Source organism: Stylophora pistillata, chromosome 11 (assembly GCF_964205215.1).
Source record: "Stylophora pistillata chromosome 11, jaStyPist1.2, whole genome shotgun sequence".
Taxonomy (NCBI): domain Eukaryota; kingdom Metazoa; phylum Cnidaria; class Anthozoa; order Scleractinia; family Pocilloporidae; genus Stylophora; species Stylophora pistillata.
In genome coordinates, this window is record NC_142529.1 from 10,672,806 (window position 1) to 10,691,730 (window position 18,925).

The 18,925-nt window shown below is 38.6% G+C and overlaps 1 protein-coding gene and 2 long non-coding RNA genes across 3 annotated transcripts; 1 reads left to right on the plus strand and 2 right to left on the minus strand.

Moving 5' to 3' along the window:
* Nucleotides 1-1,013: 1,013 nt before the first annotated feature.
* Nucleotides 1,014-4,102, minus strand: LOC148719996 (uncharacterized). Its single transcript, XR_015993369.1, has 3 exons — nucleotides 3,759-4,102; nucleotides 3,424-3,524; nucleotides 1,014-1,787 (listed from the first exon to the last, which is right to left on the minus strand). It is a non-coding gene; the product is annotated as an uncharacterized LOC148719996 (long non-coding RNA).
* A 2,854-nt stretch (nucleotides 4,103-6,956) lies between these two features.
* Nucleotides 6,957-10,091, minus strand: LOC148719997 (uncharacterized). The gene is made up of 3 exons (XM_088739266.1): nucleotides 9,563-10,091; nucleotides 8,890-8,953; nucleotides 6,957-8,226 (listed from the first exon to the last, which is right to left on the minus strand). The coding sequence occupies exons 1-3, from the start codon at nucleotides 9,624-9,626 to the stop codon at nucleotides 7,881-7,883; spliced, it is 474 nt and encodes a 157-aa protein (XP_088595392.1). The 5' UTR covers nucleotides 9,627-10,091; the 3' UTR covers nucleotides 6,957-7,880.
* A 3,919-nt stretch (nucleotides 10,092-14,010) lies between these two features.
* LOC111341524 (uncharacterized) lies at nucleotides 14,011-18,408 on the plus strand. Its single transcript, XR_015993011.1, has 4 exons — nucleotides 14,011-14,089; nucleotides 15,450-15,511; nucleotides 16,685-16,749; nucleotides 17,927-18,408. It is a non-coding gene; the product is annotated as an uncharacterized LOC111341524 (long non-coding RNA).
* Nucleotides 18,409-18,925: the final 517 nt, after the last annotated feature.

Genomic DNA, 18,925 nt, shown 5'->3' on the forward strand with positions numbered 1-18,925 from the left:
ATTGATAAACTACTTATACGATTCCTGAATCTTATGGTTTTCGTATTGAAGAAGACCCTGAAATTTGCCACGTTATGTCTCGTAATAAGCCGTCATTCGGAAAAGAAATATCGTTAACCTCCAAATGGCCAAATTTAGGCGTCTGCCAGATTGCTTTTTCCAACTGATGCGGGTTGGTTTTAGAGACTGAGCGCCGGTCATTGGAACAAAGTTTAGCCGTTGTTTATCAGAACCGCGTTCAAGGCCATCGGAAATTTTTGTGAAGAGTGTCAGGAGAGCCGAAAGCTAGCAGTGGAAGGACGTTCATTGAATGAAAACTTACCACTTATAGAAAATACGTACGTAAGGCCCACTGCTTGCGTAAATACGCGGTTTGGTTTAGGCCTAGTGTAAAAATAACCGACCTTGACTATTTTTACCTTTGAAAAAGGTCTTGATATCAAGGCAAATAGTTATTCCACCTTATCTCTGTATATAGTACAAATAGGAGATAGATAAACACGGTAAGTTACTCACGTATTGTAAAGGAGCGGGCATGAATTCGAAAAGCACGAATTACTCTTTGTTGATTACGCTAATCTCCTTTCAATGTCTTCTCTCTGAAACTGTTTACGAGCTTTCGTGATATTCATTTATTTGAATAGCAGAGTTGATTGTCGGAAAAATCATGTCAGCATAAATTATGATAATATTTTCCTGGAAACTTAGAATTCCAGGTGCGCTGGTGACAATCAGTCTTCGCTACTTTGCTCAACTGGAACCCTCGCTAAAATGCAACTAATTTGTCACGATATACACGCTAAGTCGTTCGCACATGGAAATTCAGGGGAGATGGTTCAATGCGAGTTATCATTTAGCGGGAATAAACAGTATTCCTTATAAAGGCTGATGGTTTCGAAAGAAACTGTTTGGGGCTGCGTCGGTGGGTGTAACGAAATAATTTGGATATATCAACAAAGTTGAAATGGTATTCCTTATATATACTACCGTTGCTCCGTGAAACATCGAGGTGCTAAACATAATAAGAATTCTTTGCGTAAAGACAATACGCGTTCCTTGCTACCTTAATCATTTTCATTATATCTTATCGACAGAAAGTAAGTCATACATTGTTATATCAAAGTTTCCTTTCACAAGCGATTGTTTTACAACTATGGAGATTTTCCTTCATCCGACGACCGAAGTCCAATTTTACCATCTTTCTTATTCTGTTTCACGCTTTTTTTTTTGCCAAAATACTTCGCCGTGGTTTTAGATCTCTGGAAAAGAAAGCTGGAAACCTGTAGTCTTCTGTTATTTTTGTAATTCCTGCCAGCATATAACACTTCATGAAATCCGGTCACTCTGGAAACTCTAAGGACAAGTAGTTATCTCCGATAAACGGAAGTCTATTTACAAGTTCAAATTCATCGCACTTGAGATCAGTCACCAGGTAAACCCTAAGCGCTTCCTACTATCGCCGGGATTGCCGTAAATTTTCTTGTGTGAGCCCTTCACTGTTCCATTGGAGTAATTTGGCAACTGCACGCCGGTAGCATCACCCACAAGGTAACTTGGTTGAAGCCCTCTTTTGCCTAGAAATTTGGGCCCACGACCTCCTTCGGGCCTTTCTTGAGCGGCCTTCATAAGTAGGTACGGATTACGGTCATTGTCTTTGGCTGTAGTGATGACCTTGTTGGCGTACTCTTGGAATTGAATCTGACCTCCTCTCTGAGCAGCTCTCCGTTGCGTTTGTCCACGTGTAGTTCAACTGCCTTGGCTTGTCGTTCTCGCTCCTTCACTTCGGCCTGGTGACATAAAAGAAAGCTTTTAACATTTCAACGAATAAAAACCGTTCTATATAATAATAATAATAATAATAATAATAATAATAATAGTAATAATAATAATAGTACGGACCCCTTCGTGGGGAACTAGGGCAGCAGTTCCCAGGCTACGAGGTGAAGCAATATAACATCATTATGGATGCCTTCGTAGGGTGGTCATGGGAGCTGGATGTCATGATGCGCGAGCTGGTGGGAGGCAGAAGCACAGACGTACTGCGAAAGATGCAGAGGGCAGTGCTCTCGGGCACGCTGAATATAGCCCGGACTTTCAAGGTGGCAGTTTGAGTTCCTGTTAGAAGGAGGACCGTAGACAAAACGGAAAAGCTTTTTAGGATTAGTTAATGTACATTTATTTTTTACTCCATGGCTCACAGGCTACGGTTTTCGTCCTGTGCTGCCTGATTAGAATGCAGCATTCAGTTGATTTCTCTGCGAAAATAATAATAATAATAATGATAATAATAATAATAATAATAATAATAATAATTAACAAATGGTAAACACCACAGTGTACACTATTGAGTTATAGATGCACGCGGGAGGTTGCTAAGCACGAAAGAAGCGTAAGAGTCGCTCGAGGCGATAGCCGAGAGCGACTCTAGCTTCTTCAGTGCTTAGCAAACCTCCCAAGTGCATCCATAACTCACTAGTGTACGCTGTGGTGTTTACCATTTGTTTTATAACATAAGATTGATACATTGTAGCTAAAGAGTTCCCTTTTATTTAACAAATCTTACGTGGCCAGAAAAAACAAGCGCCCGTGGAAAAATAGTCTTTGCATTTGCTCACGTTAGCAGCGTACACCCATGGGCAAACGGGGGACGCTAAATTGACCAATCAGAGCGCGCGCTTTACTTTGGTTATGTTATAATGATATTTCTTCACTATGGAGAGCGAGCCGAATTAACCGCCGAACTTTGAAAGCCCCAAAAGAACGATTTTGAGGCCTCCTGGCAGAAAAAAACACTTCCAAACAAGTAATGAACTATTAATCTTTATTTGGAGCTGATTGTGTTTTGAAGACTGACTACTAGGGACAGATTCTAGAGGCAATATATTTGAACTACATTCGTAATGGCTATGTAAATGCCACAGGAACCCATTACCATAGAAACCCGAGACCACAGATATTTAAGATGGTAAACCTGTGGCAAAGCTAACAGCCACACCATCATGTCGTCGTTTAATAGAGAAGTGTAAAGATCTATTGCAGGAAGTTATAAAAGAGCTTACAAAACGCCCCAAATGATCAAAATGGCAATCAAGTTTCATCTACAAGAGGCAACAAAGGTGGATTGTCCACGTTATCGACAAATCCCAGTTCCTCCATAGAGATGAATAAATGGAGGTCCCGTCTTTTGCAGGGTTAGGGGCAGGAGACGTTAATTTCACACGCACGAGATTACTGTGTGATGGATGTCCTCCCATGGGGTGGGATGGGTGGGTTGTTGTCTTGCGTTTTATACAAGAGCCTCTGGCTCGGGGAATATGGGTAACCATGCCCCACGTAAAGACGTTAAACTTTGATTACAATTACTATTACTTACAATAAACACTGATAAATGATATGCAAAATACAGCAATTTTTACCATTCACCTTATCTTCGACCTTCAGAAGTCCGTTCACATGCTAATTACACTTTACATACGTTATCTGAACACTTCACTCTCCTTCTCTTTACGCATCCTTGCCATTTTCTACAGTTGCAAAAGACCAGAAACACTACTTTAGCAAACACACAACAAAACTGGAGATAAAGTAAGTTAGTTACCAACTATAAGTTAGTGAAGGCAAGAATTTTGAAAAACTGTTATTGAAGGGTTTCAACCTTTAAAGGGACAAACAAGAAGAGTTCGAATTTTTAAAAAGAAAAACACAGGACTAAAACACAGGTAAATTTTAATTTGAGCTCCTCATTAAGACTTAAGTACCTTTTTAGCTTGAGAAAATTGTCGAATATCTTCTACTTCCTCTTCAACTTTCTTCTGCTCTAACTGACGCTTAACCAAATAAAAAAAATAGTAAAAAGAAAAACCAGAAATTGCTGAAATACATGTAAATGTATGTACATCTCTTTTTTAATGAATTCTATGAAACAAGCCTCTTTTTTAATGAATTATATAAAACAAGCCTGAGAGTATTAACGATGATCTCGGCTCTAGTAACTATAAGTCACTGAAACAGCCAAGATGCCTTTGTACAATGCTGAATATCAGAAACTATCTTTACAGCTTTTGCCTTTTAAACAAGCAAGGTCTAAATTTTATTGAACCGAACATACTTCTCTATCAGCCAGTTGCCTCTGATGTCCTTCCGTAATCTCCTTTTTATTCTTTAAATAAAATAAATTATACAAATAATATTGTACAGTATCTGAGAAAAACCTAATTCTTTCACCTAGCTAGATCTGTCACTGAGTAGAGGGCTCTTTCAAAACACAACCTCAGAAGGTGTCGAAAATGAAAATTACTTTCTTTTGCAACACTCGTCTGATACATGACTGACTACGCAAGCTGAAAACCAAAACCAAATTTATAAGTACAGCCATGTACATGTAACTGCAAACTCCAGTTGAAAAGTTTTTCTGACTCTCGTGGTTACCACAGCAACGTTAAATCTGTCGATTGGAGGAATGGGTGAGAAAGGGAAACATACACAGAAAGTAACAAATAACACACACAAAAAGTCATATCACGACTAGGCTATAAGCGAGGTGCCTGACAGTTTTCTTTCTGTTTTTGTCGTCAAATGGAATTGAGGATGACAACTGCAAAAGGATAAGTGGCTCCACTTTTCATTGTTGAATCATTGGCAATAACAATACACAACTGTCCTGCAATCTTTCCAATCCCTGTAACTACCCCGGCGCAGGGCACGTGACCATACTCAAGATCAAGTCCAGCAAATTGGAACAATTCAAGCAAGTCAGTTCCATCATCTAACAGTTTACTGAGTCTCTCTCGAGCTAACAGCTTTTTGTTCCTCTTTATGTGCCGCTCAATAGCTTTTTCCCCACCATCAATAAACGCCATGTTCGTATATTCTTCAAACGATTTAAGAATCTCAGTTTGTTGAGTTTACATTGATAAAAACGCTGGACCTTATCAACCTTTTCCGATCAAATCTGCAGATGTTTTAGATCACGTTACACCAGTTAACTTTGTTCTTTATTCTCGTATCGGACGCACGCGGTCAGCTTGTCAAACCCGGCCTTTACAAAGAGTTTAGGCACAGAGATATTTTGTAAAGCTGTGGTTTCAACCGCACAAGGGTTTACCCTCCAGGTACATTAACGTCTGTCTGTTTTTTCGCTTGTATCTCTGATAGTATTTTGGGTCATTTTGTATTTTTCAAGGCTGTAAAACCAACTCTGCAACGCCCCAAATATGACCGGAATGCTGTGTCAAAATCCATTTCTTTGATCTCCAATTTTTGAATAAATCATTTCAGAGGAAATCCTTGTGTTCGGTAGTTGCTACGTTTGTCCAGCGGTAATGGAATAGTCTAAATAAGATTAAAACGTGTGCTCAAAAACAAGTGTACATGAGGGAACGCTGCTTACAAGCAAATGCGGTCGTATATCTTATTTTTGGTCCAAAATGAAAACAGCATCAAGCCAAAGGTCCTTGAAGCCCAGAACAGTGCCTATCATAACATGAATCTACAGGATGTAAAAATAACAGCTAATAAAGACAAAGAAAAACTAGGAAGGTATGTGGTTGGACTGTTGGTTGGATAAGATACATTTGTGTACAGTGGAACCTCGATTTAACGAACCTCTACATAAGGAAGTCCTCGGTAGAACTAGCTATATATTTTGAGATTCAGCCCGGCTAAAGTTAGAGTAAAATGTATGCTACAAAACGTTGATACAGTAGAACCTGTGAAATTGGTTCGTTATATTGAGGGTTCGTTATATGGAGGTTTTGTGGCATACATTTTACTGTAACTTTAGCCGAGCTGAAGCTGAAATATCGTTCATTACACAGAGGACTTCGCTATGTAGAGGTTCCTTAAATCGAGGTTCCACTGTATAACGAACCAATTTCCCCAGTCCCTTAGCACTTCGTTAAATCGGGGTTCCACTGTATACTATTGTTCAAGATTATGATTATGAGAAAAGCATGCCTTCAGTTGAGGTCGCTACTTTGTGATTTGATATTCTAGTGAAGAACAAAACCTAAACTAATTATTGTAAACTTAACTCCAGAAAGAGTTGCAAACTTTTGGAAAAACATTTTTCATTAATTTGTTTTGGTTTTCATTTTTTTCAAGAAATACTGTGGTTCCATTTAATCGCCTTGAGAGGGAAGAGAACTCGGAGGACTCTGTGAACCTCCAAGTTGAATTGAAACCTTTCCTAGATGGAGCCATTCACTGCATTGGCATGATTTTAAAAACTGTTAACTGCATTTGCCAACTTGAGAACAGATAATATTTTCAAGGAGGCCTTGACTATGGCTGATTCTATGGATGGATTGTATACAAGAACTAAACTTAATTGTGTGCTCCTGTTTTTTTTTTTTCGACTGGAAAGGTAATTAACTCGCTGTCTATTGCGACATGTTATTGTCTCACTAAATTTCCCGTCTATAGTGAGGCGTTTTTCGTCCTGAACCATGTCCGTTGAATGAAAGATACCATCGCCTTTGTTTTAATGTCGTTTTCTTTAGTTGAGCAGCGCATTGATACATCTATTGCATCAATTTACATGTTCTGTAATTCCGCCACTCGCCGTTTAATCATTCTGTTGAGTAACTCAAGGTATCGTATTTAGCTGTAATTCGCAGCTTGCTCGGTTTGCAATTTCTTTTGTGGCGCTTTTCGGTTGTGGCTGATTTAAACAGTAAAACGCTCTCTTTTCAAAAAAAAAAAATTCCTCAAAGCTTACAGGATGTGCGGATCACATCTATTAAGGTGTTTCTGCAGGAAAAGTATTAATTTCAATTACGGGTCAGTGGATGCCACGTGAAATCAGTTTATCTTCTTTTGTAGTGTCACGGCAAGAATTGAAAAGATAATTACGTATTCGGATCAACATAATTTTATGATTAAAACGGTAAAATGCTCTCTCTTCAGAGAAAAAACATTTCCTTGAGGTTCCACGATATGAAGAAACATTCCATATCTACAAGAAAACATGTTTTATTTTGATTTTATTACCTGAGTTGATGAAATAAATTGGACACCTTGAAGAGTTTCAAAGCTGACGTGGCGAGTGTTAGCCCTTCGCTCGAAACGTCCGCGTCAGTAATTCTTAAACGGTGGCCAATTCATTTATCAACTCAGTTGATAACACTAAATTACTTTGTAACCGACGCAGCATCATAGTTTTATAACAAAATTACCCCTTGCTTCTTTTCCTTTTTTTTTACTCGTGGCTGCGTGAAGGAAGGTAGCGGTTTTTTGTCACTGACGTAAAAGTCAGTAAGTCAATGACACACTTCCATATCGGATTCCCCACAAAAACCCGCTTCCTTGCTTCACGCAGCCACGAGTTAAAACGAAGGAAAAGAAACTATAGAAAGCAGTACGTGTTTTCTTACTCTTCTTTCATTTCATTGAATGCATTTTGTACAAAAATGAAAACGGAATAAATAACATTACCTCTTCCTCCAAAAAATTCATTTACCATGGTCTGCATACAATCAGGGTACCCCCGAACAAATTCTTTAGTCTTTGATGGAAAAAAAGAAACCTATCACGAGAAAGTGTTTTGCTTTTGTTGTTTGTTTGTTTGTTTTTTTTTTTGTAAGTGCGTTACATAATTAGTTGAGCACAGCATAAACTGGGTGACGTTTCATCAATTGCTAGTCAAAAAACGCTTCACATTGATCCGGACGCGGACAAGGCGCGACCTGAAGAAGATGCCTTCCCAGCCAAACACTTGTGGAATATAAATATTCCAAAACTTCACACGCAGGTTAAGTCCAAATTAATTCGGAACAAAAATTACACGACTCGTTAACGATACTTCGCGGCGTACTAAAATGCAAAAATTGCCAAAGACGTTATAAACCTTCGTGCACACAGTTTCTGACCAACGCACTATCTTATCTTCCACTGTCACGACATTCAACGACCATTTTCCGAAACCGCGCGGCCGAACCCGGCCGAGCAGTTTTCGCCGAAGTAGGCGGAGAGGGCGTCAGTCTTTTTTGATTGGCAGATGTCGGTAGGGGAGGGGAAATCTGCCCGCGAGGAACTCCGCTGACCTCAGAGCTTTTACTTGTAAGTACGCGGTTGAGCACCATGCCACGATGACGTCGGTCTTGTGCAGAAAGCGAAGGTCTGGGTACGGGACGAGGTTCGGCCCCAGTGGATACACGTCTGTTGAGTGAAGGTTTTTCTTTGAACGAAGCTTGTCTTTTGGAGTCTGACAGTTTTCGTTGCGATTGTCTACAATACAAAATGAGTGAGAGAATAAGATATGACCATTGCCACGGGCCCGAAAGATGGCTCTTTGTTGTTTCCTGGCTAGAGAGGTGGTAGTCACTTGTCGTTCCGTTAGAGAATTTTGCCAGCGGGGGCTCTCGGATAGGTAATTAAAGTGTTGTCAGGGAGAGAGAAATGTGGATACTGGAACATTCTGATGTTATGTTTTGGAACTTTATAAAACATTTTTCTAATTGATGCCACTCATTCTTTACTGCGGCATGGACATTTATTTGTATTATAAGCTTCCGCAACGTTCTAGCGTCGAACACCCACATGTAACAGGGTGGTCATGGTTATAGTTGTTGGCAGAGACAAACTGTTTAGGGAAGCGTTAAACATCTGACATAATCTGAAGAGCATGGTATTGCTGCTCATGCAGAAAAGTCAAAATACATTATTGGTACAATACAAAAGTTGTCCCGCTGTGAGGAATGTGCGCTGTCGCTGTCGCTAGATAACCGACGTTTGGAGCATGAAGGAAAAGGTTATTAAACCCTTGAGTTGGTTTTATAAGATAGTTGTATACGATATTTTTTCTGACACTTAAATTATACCGAAATGCATCGATCACTTGTAATAAAGAGTTTAAACGGAGATGGAGAAATCAGATCTTGAACTACTTACTTTGGAACTGCTGAAACGTTGTTAAGAACTTCCTTCTCGAGTTTCGTTCCCAAATCACGCAAATCTAAACCAAAATAATATAATAATAAAGATAATAAAATTAATAATAATAATAATAATAATAATAATAAATACGAAAGAGCTTGCATCCTTTTATTGTATTTGGGGCATGCTTTAAACGCAACAAATTAGTTAACACGCTTGCGCCCAGCTACATCAGTGGTTAAAAGTTGGGACTCAGTTGAGTGCTCTTGTCCGACATGAGTCGTAGTAATAGCGCTTTATGCCGTTTGCTTGATGCTTATTTGTGTTCTGATTAGCTACTTGTGTTTTTTTCCCCTGACGTTGTGATTGGCTGCTGGTGATTAGTTTGGGTTTTGGTTTGATAATACTCAGCTGAAATGCAATCTGAATAAACAATCACACTAGCCTGAGTGTTGGCCCTCATTGTAAGTGCTTCAGCAAGAACGTATCTTTGCCCGCGGGAAAGTTTGTGACCCCGAATAATGCGAGGCGGAGAGAGCTCTGCAAGAAGTCTAGGGCCAGACCCCCCAGCAAATCTTTTCCCGACGCGCCTCAAATCATTCCGTTGACGGATGGACGTGCGTCCTGCATGGCTAATGTAATAATGAGGGCATGTTCGCAGGCTTACATTCACAAAAATAAATGCTACCTCTCAATGACGGCTCTGGTTCATTTGGTGATGTAACCTGGCCTCTATAGTCTGATTCCTCCATTAAGCAATCCTGAGAAACAAACAGAAAATAATGTCCAGCTGAATTAAAGCAGCATACGGCGACAACCTCAATGAAAGTCAGCTCTCTTGGGAAATTTTCGCCAAACAGCCACAAGGGGTCGTCCAACTAAACTCAAAGATGGAATTTATAAGCTTAGACCACAGTAAGTTAGCACTAGCTTCACTGACAGCAGCAATCCTGCTGCTTTAACCCTTGAACTCCTATTAGAACTGATTATAAATTCTTACCTCTAGCTGCTGCATATTAATTCTTGAATTGAATTTGAATTGAATGTCTTATTCATTTGCCATTTTGTAATTTATGATACATCAGTAGAAATAAAAGGAATTACATATACATTATTATAATACAACTGAAGATTTAACGTGTGGTGAGGAAACCTGTGGGGAAACCAAAAGGCTTCTGCAAGCTACAAGCTCCTCATATTTGACGAAAGTGAGGTAAAAAAAAAATATATAAATAAAAAGCCTTTTATAGCACAAGTGCTAGTGGGGGCGAGCAAACAACTGAAACAAATATTTGAAATTCGACATAACATTGTCATTAAGAATCCCAACTGGCTGGAGGCAAACCAGTTGGCTATTTACAAGTATGGCCGAGGATTTGAACTCGGAGCTTCCGTGAAACAAATCCAGGTAGTGGTCAGGGTGGGTCTCGAACCTGGGAGTGGTGGATTGTGAGTCTAACGCACTGACCACTCGGTCACGCCACCTCCTTGGTATCAGTTTTTTGACTTGATCTGGGTACTAATATTTTAGGTTAAAAAGGAAAGAACACACACACACACATATAAAATAAATGACAAACAATAGCAGGCACTCAAACTATTAACTATGAACAAACATAATACTTAAGCAGCTTAAGAAAAGAAGAGATTCAACTTAGGAGTAACGTTTACAATTTAGACTTAAACAGGGAAAGTGTGTCAACATTTTGGATTTCTATATTCAGAGGTTTCTTGTAAATAAGTTGTGAGAATTTTGGCATCAGGTCAAGATAACAACTGCTACCTAGAAAGTTTGACTATTCGCATTACTTGTTTGCTGGATGATGTATGGATATTATAGGGAGAAGTTACATGTTAATCACTTCTGGAGGTTAAGGGTAAAGTATCACAACATGATAGGACACATCAGTTGTACCTGCAAAAATGTTGTCTCCAAGAAGAAAGAAGACCTTCCTTCTCCTCTACCAACAACTGCTTACAATTTGACAATACATGCAAGAATTATGGATTAATAAAAAGCAAAAGAGTAGTTGCATCTGGAAACTGGACAAACTTTTTTCCATTTGCATTAAATACATTGCTTGGAACATGCTGCCAAAATAATCAAAATAGCCAATCAGAAGAAAGGACAACAGGACAAGGTCACCCAATGAATTCATAAATGGTTGTATGTGTGGGAAAGGTGTTTCAAACAAATGGGTTTATTTTTGCATCTGATTAGTTAGGAAAGTGGTCATCAGAAATTTTCTCACAATATTTTTTTGTTAGACATTTAAGAATAGACACTAGCGAGAAAAACACACAACGTTTCGATGACTGCATGTCATCATTCTCAAGTGAGAAGAGAATAAAAATGAATAGTTAATTTATACCGTACGAAGGTGGCAAACGTAAAAAGTTTAAAATATTTAAAATATTTAAATAAATAATTGCGCGTGTTGAGTTCATAAATGTAAACTATTAAATAAATAGTTTCGCCCGTATGGAATCCGATTGTTTGTTCAAAGAGGGCTTCATCTTCTTTATGAAAAGCATTTCATGAACTAAACAGTCCAGTTTCCCGGTGCACTTTTTAAGTACGTTGAAATGCTTGGTCAGGTCGCCGATGGTTTGTAGGCCGTGGTCGTTCTTTAGATGTTTGCCGATGGCCGAATTACGGTGCTCATTAATACGTTGATGTAAATGCCGGCTGGTGTACCCGACGTACTCTGCATCACAGAGATCACATTTATAATTATATACAACGCATTGTTGGCCAACTATAGGAGGTTTAGGCTCACGAACTCTGAGATCTTCACAGATTTTGCGACTCTTGAACACGGGATGAACGGTGTGATCGATTTTGTTGCTTAGATCTGATAATTGCCTTTTCACTGCGTCAGCTGCCTTTTGATCTTTAAAAGGCAAAACCACTCGGTGAACAGCATTTTCGTTGAAGGATAATTGAGCTTGCACTCCAGGGTTTTCCGACCTAACTGAGGTGACAAAGTGAGAGATGGTGGAATTGATGAGGTGATCGGGATACTTAAGGTTTGTAAACATCATCTTTAGATGATCACATTCAAATCATCTTTGAACAAACAATCGGATTCCATACACGCGAAACTATTTATTTAATAGTTTACATTTATGAACTCAACACGCGCAATTATTTATTTAAATATTTTAAATATTTTAAACTTTTTACGTTTGCCACCTTCGTACGGTATAAATTAACTATTCATTTTTATTCTCTTCTCACTTGAGAATGATGACATGGAGTCATCGAAACGTTGTGTGTTTTTCTCGCTAGTGTTTATTCTTAAATTTGTTTTTGCGATCAAAATTTAAGAGTAATTGCTTAGTAACCAGAGGATAAAACTTCTGGAAAGTGTAGGCTACAATAGCATGCAGAAAAGTCAGAAAGTTACATCATTCCACATGAGGCCATAAAATCTACAAGCATACATGTATGCTCTCCTCCTGACCAATCAAGATGATATCTGAAAACTTGATATTAACATACCGCTAAATGAAATGGAATCACTGCTAAATATTAGTACAGTTGAACCTTGCTTATCGACACTGGCAGGGACTAGGCTTAAAAGTCTGGATAATCAAAAGTCTGGATAATGGAAAATATGGATATAACTGTTCCTAGATAATGGAGCAGAGAAGCAAGTCTACAAATTAAAGCGAAAAATTGGGATAATTGAGTTTGGGATAATTGAGGTTTGAATTTGAGTGAGTACCTTAAATGATGGGTAACTCTATCAATTTCCAATGCATTCAGCTTGTCATTCATGGACTTTAGATGGTCAATGAGAGAAGAAGTGCACCTGAACCAAAGAAGCTTCTTAAAAAGGTTGATATTATTGGCCAGTTTCACACTTGTGGGTAATCCATTCCACAGCTGCGCACACATATAAGTGAAAGGTTTTTTCATAAAATGTAAATGAAATTTAGGTGCGCACAAGTTAATGTCCGTTCCTCTCAGATTGTACATAGTTTCCCTAAAACTAAAAAAATCTCCGATATATTTGGGACCGTCGTTATGCAAACATTTATATAACAGAATAAGGGATTGTTGTTTCCTTCTCTGCCGGTCTAACGTTTCCATATTCAAGATTCGCAACAATTCATCATAAAGAGTAGATTTGCAATAACCTAGCAGAGATCTAAGAATATAATAGTTGGCATCTTCTAGCCGATTCACTTGCACATTCCCCACTCCAAGAAAGAGGGGGCAACAGTATTCAAAATGAGGGAGAATTTTTATAGAGCCTTAACCTAACATTGCCAGGGACAAAACGCCTAATTCTTCTGAGTGCGCCACTTTTAGCGTATACCTTTTGCAGCTGTTTAGTAATGTGATCCTTGAAAGATAACATGGTATCAAGTTTAACGCCAAGTGTTTTGATAGATGGCAGTGTCTCAATGACAGTTCGCGGACCAACCCGTTCCCAAAACCCTCTACAAGCTTTAGTGTGGGTCTACCGCGAACGGTGTGTGACTTTGTATGTATATTAAGCGTAATAGCCATCGAATTTCTTTTGCGTACATCAAGGCAGGAATTGTCCACGCAGGCAGCCATTGCTTTAAACCATACGCTTACACTTCACGCATGCGCTGTAGTGGAACTGCGTTTTGTTACTGAACGCAAAAAAAAAAAAGAAAAAAAAAGAAGAAAAAACGGAGCCGAATTTATACATCGGGCGTTTCCTTTGAGTCCAACCGCGTGCAATGAAGAGGCGCGTGAAGCAGGGCCGAGGAGAATAGACCACCCCATACACTTCTTTTCAAGTGAGACGATAGCAACGGAAAGGCTAGTTTTGGTCGATTTTATTTCTGAAATAAATCTTGATTTTACACTTAGAGCTCACGCTCTCAATACAACCTTTGGAAAGACTTGATTCTTAACGACCAGCCACACTAGCGAAAAAAATTAAATTGAAAAGGATGAAGATTAACATAGTTGTGCCATCTTCAGATTTATGAAAATGAAAGGCTGAAATATGACGTCCGAGTCCAAGTTGGCAGATAAATAGTGAAATGGCATAGCCGCAAAATAAACTCGAATTACGAATGAGTCGAAAGAAACAGTTCATAATTTTCGGTTTCTGCCGACTTCGTCATGCTTATAATAGTATTCAGCTTCATCAAAACTGCTCGTGTTACCGAGTGAACCATTTTGTTACACACTTGCGGGAAAAATCACATTTTCACAAGAGTTAAGGTGAGAACTGAATTAGTTAGTTAGGATATAAGAGATATACAATGTTAAGCGGGTAGTGATTAAACATATAGGTTGAAATAAGTTAAATATAAGACAAAAAAATCAAAGGAAAATATTTATTCGTCATAAGCGTATTTTGACAAGCCCGTAGGGCCAGTCAAAATACAAATAACGAGTAAAAATACTCAGCGATGCTACACAACAAAACGTCCAATAAGTTATTTCTTATCCAACACGCCAAATTGTTATTTCAGTGCGGGCGAATTTCAAGGATATTTATTTACGGGGAGTGCGTGACGCAAGTATGCGAAGTGCCGCGGAACGCAATTACCGCGTTTATTAATTTCTTCGATAAATGAAGAAATTTCTTGGTCGTCTAGCTGTTTTTCTTTGTTCGATTCGTCTAATAAACTTGGATCTATATTTTCCAGCCATTTTTTTTCGTTACTTCAATCTAATTCTTCGCCTGCGCGATGCGAGAAAACCTGTTTAACCGGTTCTCTGGAGTACAAATACAGCGTGATATTTGTACTCGTATATGGCGTTATTTGTACTCTACGGAGTGTAGTTGGATAACAAAGAGACATATTGAGTTTTCCTTGAGGATTCGAGCCTCTGAACTTCGGATTTTACGATGTGAAGCTCTACCATAGATCCACAGACATGCACCTGGCTCATATGAAACACGAGTCAATGTCGAAAGCGTCATGTCTGAAAATAGATAAAGAGAGTAAGTTTTGAACTCCTTCGTCGAATGAAGAAATTCAAGGGGAGACCTGCAGGCTTAGAGATTGAATCCTCAAGGGGGCTGAGATTTATTCTTTTTTATATAATCGTGACAAGCGTAACAAACTGTTCTTAACTCGATCAACGAAAAAGAAAACTAGTTCGTCTATTTCTTCTATTACCAGATTAAATGACAGAAAAATGTTCACAATGCTGATTATAGAAACAAATAACAGAATTTGAAGTAGCTGATTCATCTGCTTAGGAAGGATCTATGAAGCTACCATATGGTTGACTCCAGAATTATGACCGGCGCTTGTCACATACGAATCCTAGTATATGGCCTCCCTTACCGCGATTGAACACAGAATCTGGAAAAACTGCGGCTCTAAAACCCTCAAGAGAGACTCAGACTTCTCTTACTCTGTCCCAGCTTGCAGAAATCTTCTTCAGTAAAATTTTTCTTAAAAGAGTTTTTAAATACTCGAAGTGTTTCTCCAAAGAGAAATGTTTCAGCAACGACCTGAATGTCTACATCTAGTATTTCTATAAGAAGTGCACGAATTTTATCCGGTGTAAGCTGTCAACGTTTTCTTTAGTAAACGCGTAACGCTTTGAATCTGTTTTCCTATAGTTTCAACGAAAAGTCACGTATCCTTCTTGGAAAAGAAAGTTTTGGAGTTTTATTGCAAGCAGGTGAGTAAAGCTAATGCTGGTTGTCGTAACGGTTTTCCACAGAAAATATCACGCAAAAAACTGCTAATTGATGGCATTTCCATCCGGTTCTATATATAACCCGACGGTGATCAGTGGATGTTATTTATCCTCCCAAAGTGAGGATGAATGCAATAAAAAAAAAGCATCAGAGATAATAACAGCTAAATTTATTTTTCTTTCGCCCCAAATTTTCATTCTAGTGAGAGAAAACTAATTAATGTAGACTTAAGAAATATAGTTCGCCGTTCATAATGTTCTACGTTGACGTCCTCTGCATGAGCGGAAGAAAAAAAAAACCGCTTTGGCGATTCCATAATAATTGTATAGGAATGAAATCTATAACGGCATCGAATTAGCTTGCAAAATCTATACGTTTCACCGCAAATATCATCAGTGCAGAATTAGCGCGCGTCATTTACGCGAAATAAATTCACCATTATTATTTTTAGAGGTTTCATGGGGCTGTCAAGGTGAAAGCTAAAAAGTGAAAATTTGAGGAAATTTCAACACTTTTCACGGAAAGATAACTGGAAAGACTTTTATTTTATGCACAGTTTGTTAGCTCTACAACCCCCACAAGAGCTTAAAATGGAACATTTCCGAAAAAACACTGATCTAAATCCAACAATTTATTACGAAAATTATAGAAAAACCGAACAAAGAGAATATTTTGTTGATTAAACACTATATTCTCCCCAATAAATTGCGACAAGGGGAGCATTAACCCTATCTTTGGATTTTGTGAGCTAAGTTGTAGAGCAGTTTGATTCAATGTCACTTCTTTGCCACGATACTGTTTTCTAGCAAATCTGCGGTGCAATCAAGAGAACATGTCCTCTTGCTACAAGAATAAAACTCACGGGTTGACTTCACTCTTTTCGATTCAGTTTTATATGGCGGAGAGTGTCCTGCTCTGAGGAGAATCAGGATGTTGCGGATGTTTTCCGCCAAAAGGAAAATAACTGAGTCTAAATCTTAGGATGACTACATCGTAATACAGAAAAATGCAAAAATAACTTTAAAAGGAAACAAACTAACAAAAAACAACAAATGAATGTACAAGATAACTTTTGATAAATAATAGCAGAACAATTTTAATAACAAAAGTGGATATTACAGCGGGTTAAAACTTATTATTTTTGATACTTTCAGGCATTAACAACTAAAAAATGGCATCTTTTGGGGAATAAACGGATTCAGAGGATGACAGTTGACAGGTACATTTAGTTTTCATTATGTAATTTTTGACAGCAGTTTGAAGGCTGAGACGTTAAAAAAAAAAAATGGAGTTTCAATTTCATTCTAATATTCCAGCTTTATTGTGAAACGATTCGAGAGTATGCCACGTATGCATCCCTGATAAATTCCTTGGTTTCTCTCAATTGGTTTACAGCTGAAAAGTCCACGTACTATGCAATTTCCTCAGCAGAATGGATGGCCTGTTGTATTTATAGCTAAAGCAACCAACATTTCTAGAAAACGAAATTAAGTGTGATGAAAAACGCTATGACAGTAACAAAAATAAGAAAACAAAGACACGAAGAAATTACCAGATGAATCCGCGAGACTCGTCGTAGCCAGTTTGTTTTGACCGACATAAAGACATCTCGGCGACTCTGTTATAGCCAGCACTGCTGGAAAATCTGTACAACATGAACCAAATGCAAAAAACAATTGACTGGCTACTACAGTAAGAAGTATTAAACCTCCTAAAATTACCATTTTGCGGGATCAAAGCAGGAAATCACGAGAGAGCAAGTTTTGATTTTCCTTTTCGGCTAGCCGATCAGAGCACAAGATTCCTTTTATCTCGCCAACTCGCTGGTCTCATCGCATGAGAGCAACATAAAAATATGAGGAGAAGACATCAATAGAAGCTGACGATAGTAAAACTTTTAACCCCACGACGACGTTTGCTGCCAACTCTTGATCATGATCATGTTTGAAATTGAAACCTTGAAGACGTCACGATTTAATATTCTGGTTTTCCGATGGCGGGCTTGTGAACATGATTCGACCTTTTTCGCAAAGCTCACCACCCTAGTCATGTTTTAGAGAAGTTAAATTTTAGTCTTAAGCAATTTGAACTATGTAACCACAAAGTAGTCACTCAAAATTCTAACTGGTTTTGGTGGGAATTCTTTTCGTACAGTAACGGACTGAATTAGCGCATGTGTTGACGCGTTTACATCATACATGAGAGGGTAAAAATTTAGGCGCAGTAAATGCTAATAATAGTGCAGAATACTGCTCTGAAAGGCCAGACCACTACACCAGCCTAACACGAAAAATTTCAAAAACATCTCGCTAAAAATCATGCAGCAACAAAGTTTTTTTTCTCGGCAATGCATTGGGAAATATTTTTTTTCAAATTTCCCAACATTTCACTTTCAGTCTACGTCGGTCAACGAAATGTCTTGTGGTAGACTTCATTTGCCCAGACTATTGACTTTGGAAAACGCAACAGGACGCCTTTGCTTCGCGTGCTGCTTCGGACAAGTTCCATCCAAACGAGACGGAGTGCAAGGAAATGAGGATTTGTTTTTGTACAATGGAGACTCGAGATCTTGATCCTATTAATTGTTAATAATGACTATCAAATTGATATTGTTTCGCATGCTAAGATCCCTGCTGTAAATGTTTCGAGCGACTTAAAATAGCACCATCATATCGCCAAAGTTTTTAAGAAGGCTAGGAAACGCCTGTTTTGTCTGTCTCAGTTAAAGCGCTCAGGTCTAGGTTCTGATGAATTAGTACAGTTCTATCGTAGCTACATTCGCTATTACTGAATATGCCTGCCCATTCTTTCGTGACAGTCTACCCGTGCATCTTTGTCGCGAGTCAGAGGCAGTACAAAAGAGGGCGATGCGTATCATTTTTCCGTGTTTTCCTTATGACGAGGCGCTGGTTAAGGCAGGACTTGTAACTCTGCCAGGCAGAAGACAAGCCCTGACGGACAAACTTTTTAAGAACATTTTGGCAAACAAAGACAGTAAGGCCAGGAATTTACTCCCCCCACAAAATACCAAGTGTCATAAACTCAGGAAGTCACGCATGTTCAACCCGGTTTTCAAGACTGAGAGGTTTCGTAAAAGATTCATTGTTTCAAATGCACTTTAAAAGGCATAAGATTTCTCATGCCATATTCTAATAGTTTGCGCTTGTAGATCTAGTTTTAATCCCTTTAATTATGTAGGGATTTATATATATCTTATTAGACGTTTTGTTGCGTAGTATCGCTGAGTATTTTTACGAGTTGTGCCGTATTTTGACGAGCCCGTAGGGCGAGTCAAAATACAAATAACAAGTAAAAATACTCAGCGATACTACACAACAAAACGTCTAATAAGTTATTTATTATCCGACACGCCAAACTGTTGTTTTAGTGCGGGC